Here is a 3,907-nt window from a genome sequence, read left to right as displayed (position 1 = left end):
ATAGTTAAAAACGTTTGCCCGTCTCTCTCCAATCCCTGCCCCACCAACCCCCATCAAACATCTCATCTGGTGAGGAAAGGGACGATGGTTTGTGGGATGACCGGGTGGAGGCAACGGGTAGCTGTAGCTGGGACCGTGAAATGGCACCAAAACTTGTCGACTCATACGTATAGTTTTTATGCATTAAAGTCAAGAGTGTTTTATTGTCATTTGTCCCAGATAGAACAATTACATTCTTACTTGAATTCTTACTTTACCACAGATTGTACCTATGTATGGCAATAATCTAACTGATCTGCATGTACACATTTAATTTCACTGTGCCTTGGTACATGTGATAATGGAGGAACCACTTTTGAACCATTCCTTTATATCAGGATGCTTGTATTGATAGCCAAACGTTGGGCTATTGAGTGTGAAATGAAACCTAATTTTGGTCAATTCTTGGTGTTGCAGGTGATTGATGGCACTCCGTGTGCTCCAGAGACCACATCGATATGTGTCCACGGCCAGTGTGTGAAAGCTGGCTGTGATCACGTTATAGGATCCAGCAAGAAATTTGACAAGTGTGCTGTGTGTGGCGGCAACAGCTCAACATGCAGGAAAATACTTGGCTCCCTGAACAAGTTCAAGTACGTCCGTTTTGCCTGTTGAGTTGTATGGTTTGCAATAAGAACAAGTGGCGGCAAAGTGGCGCAGCAGTAGAGTTGCTGCCTCACGGCGTGGAGACCCGGGTTCGAACCTAACTATGGGTGCTGTCTGTACGGAGTTTGTACATTTGCCCTGTGGCTGCTTGGGTTTTCTCCGCTTTCCTCCCATGCTCCAAAGACAAACATGTTTGTAGGTTAAACACAAAAAGCTGGAGTAACTCAGTGGGTCAGGTAGTATCTCTGGAGAAAAGGAACAGGTGACATTTCGGGTCTCGACTTGAAACGTCACCTGGTCCTTTTCTCCGGAGATGTTGCCTGACCCGCTGCGTTTTTGTGTCTGTCTTCGGTTTAAACCAGCATCTGCAGTTCCTTCCTGCACAGGTTTGTAGGTTAATTGGCTTTGGTTAAAAAAGAGTAAGTTGTCCCTAGTGTGTAGGACAGTGCAAATGGGTGGGGATCGCTGGTCTGCGTGGATTCAGTGGGCCGAAGTACCAGCTTTCCAAGCTGTATCTCTATACTAAACTAAACTAAAAAGACCAGCAAACAAATTTGTATTCCGAATGATCAGAGATGAGTGGTGGAACAAAGACCGAGAAATGCAGATATAGATATGGAAAAAGCACAATGGTGCAGCAGTTAGTACAGCTGTCTCATGAAGACCCAAGTTCGATTCTCCCCATAAATCAAGTTTCCTCCCACATCCCAAAAACGTTCTGGCAGGTTGATTAAGGAATTTGAATTACTCCTTTGGCGTGGATAAATGTCAAAAAGAATCAAAGATGAGTTGTAGGCTTCTGAAAATGAGTGATGGGGCTACAGGGAGATCAGGAGAACTAGAATGAATGTGTGGTATTTCTCTGGGAGCTAGCACACACCTGATGGATCAAATTGCTTGCCAAGTAATAGCTGTGAGATGAGCGTGGATGGGAATATACTTGAAAATTACAATGTGATTGTGAGGTTCATATATTTTAATGCCAGGTCCTTGATGCTAAACAAGTAGAAAAGAAATGTTAAATCACACTTGGTGTTCCAGTGGCCCCATTGTTGGAAGAGAAATCAAGTTTTGGAAAAGATGCAATTGAACGCTGTTGATAAGAAAAATAGGGACAAAAGGTTTATGTCTGAGAAGAGATTCAATCTTTAAAACCTTTTAAAACAGGAAAGGCTTTAGGTTGAGATTGCAAATCAAATATTGATAGCTCCATATTTAACTAACAACATTTGCCTGCAGATTATGTTTAATTTCTGCAAATGCATACTAATTATCTGATTTTTTAAACACCGTTTTTGAGTGTGTCAACGACATATAAAAATGTTCAAAATATTGCAACAGAGAGAGTATTGCCGGACTGTTTCTTGGGCTGAGAGGATTTCTTGTCAACTTCTTTAGTCAGAGGGTAGTTAATCTGTGGAACTCATTGCCACAGAGGGCTTTAGAGGCCAAGTCAGTGGATATTTTTAAGGCAGAGATAGACAAATTCTTGATTAGAACGGGCATCAAGGGCTATGGGGAGAAGGCTGGAAAATGGGATTAGGAGGCAGAGATCAGCCATGATTGAATAGCGGAGTTGATTCGATGGGCCGAATGGCCTAATTCTACTCCTACAACTTGTGAACTTTTATTTATTGCATTTTTCAATATTTCTATTCATATATCACTTTTAACACATTTAACAGTGAAGTTTTACCTTCCTAGGTATGGCTACAATGACATTGTTACCATTCCTGCTGGAGCAACCAATATTGACATAAAGCAACGGAGTCACAAAGGAATTAAACATGATGGCAATTACCTGGCTGTGAAGTTGCTGGATGATACGTACATCCTGAACGGAGATTACTCTGTCATCACAATGGAGCAAGATATTCCAATTGGCGGGGCCATACTCAAGTACAGCGGCTCTTCCACCACTCTGGAAAGAATTCAGAGCTTCAAAAAGCTGCAGGAGCCGCTATCAATCCAGTTGCTTTCCATCGCGACAGATACACTGCCACCCAGGGTGAAGTACAGTTTCTTCATCCCCACTAATGTCTTGTTCAGCAAGCAGAAAGCCAAGTCCACCAAGAAATCCCTCAATGCCGTCAAGCAAGCCAGCATCTCGCAGTACACTCCCGGAGAATGGTCAGAATGTTCTCGCAGCTGCGGATCTGGTTGGCAGAGGAGAAACGTGGAGTGCAAGGACAATGATGGCAACATGTCCCTGGACTGTGACAGGGAGTTGAGGCCGGAAGACATCAGACCCTGTGCTGACATGCCATGCCCACTCTGGCAACTTGGCCCTTGGTCCCCATGCTCAAGAACTTGCGGCAAGGGAGAACGAAAGCGCGGCGTGCTGTGCGTCGAATACACCGGCAACACCGCGGAGGAGGATAAATGTGACCCTTACAAACAGCTCCAGCCCATAACCGAAGAGTGCTTCCAGCAGGAATGTTAAACTTGGCTACTTTTATCTGTGGAAAGTGACGTAACTGATAGCCGGTTGTTAACTGGACACGAGCTTGTTTAGTTTCAGATTGTGTAACCATAGATAAAAGGATAAAATGCACTAACTGACCAAATAGGTCAACAAAGTAGAGTCATTTGATATATTACGACAGTAAATACCACTGTTTATCTTTGTTATTTTGCCAGAGAGCTGTCTACCTCAGTTGATGCTAAGAATGTTGCCTCTCAGATGTCGGGCTAACATACTGTAATTATTGTCTCTTCCTGTGCTGCTACTCCAGATTTAACTCTCGACAAGTTGGCCATTGATATGCCGACAAACCTGTAATCATAGTAACTATAATTTAATAATTAAGGTACAGTCTGTAATAGTTTAATATACATCCCACACAAGTGTGTACATTTTATAGAAGATTTTAAAACTAAATTCAGATGTAGCATTCCAATATTGTACATAGAGTACCTGAAGTTTCTTACCTTCAATGAAGGAGTGTAGGTATTTTTAAGCTTCCTTTCAAAGCTATTTATTTTTATACAATTTATATTTTCAAATTGTGTTTTCTAGATGCTGCTGTTACAACTCCAGACTTGTTTTCCTCTTTATATAGATGCTTACTTTGTACAATTGGCTCCTGTGTGACAAATAGCAAGACTCCAGACAAACTGAGAGCACATTAAAATCTGCTTTATTTTATAAAAATTATCAAATCTTTTGTTATGAACTTTGCCACTTTATTACTGCGGAATTTGCTTTGTCTACAGCCCTGTTTTAATCTTGCACAATAAATGGATTTTAAGTTTTACTCTA

General features: G+C 41.8%; 1 protein-coding gene across 1 annotated transcript; it reads left to right on the top strand.

Moving 5' to 3' along the window:
* The first annotated feature begins 243 nt into the window (after positions 1-243).
* On the top strand, positions 244-3,907 carry LOC116991229 (A disintegrin and metalloproteinase with thrombospondin motifs 1-like). The gene is made up of 2 exons (XM_033049674.1): positions 244-632; positions 2,350-3,907. Exons 1-2 carry the CDS (start codon positions 379-381, stop codon positions 3,086-3,088), a joined length of 993 nt encoding a protein of 330 aa, XP_032905565.1. The 5' UTR covers positions 244-378; the 3' UTR covers positions 3,089-3,907.

This window comes from Amblyraja radiata, chromosome 33 (assembly GCF_010909765.2).
Source record: "Amblyraja radiata isolate CabotCenter1 chromosome 33, sAmbRad1.1.pri, whole genome shotgun sequence".
Lineage (NCBI taxonomy): Eukaryota > Metazoa > Chordata > Chondrichthyes > Rajiformes > Rajidae > Amblyraja > Amblyraja radiata.
Note: the sequence above shows the minus strand (reverse complement) of the source record. Positions and strands in the feature narration are given on the sequence as shown.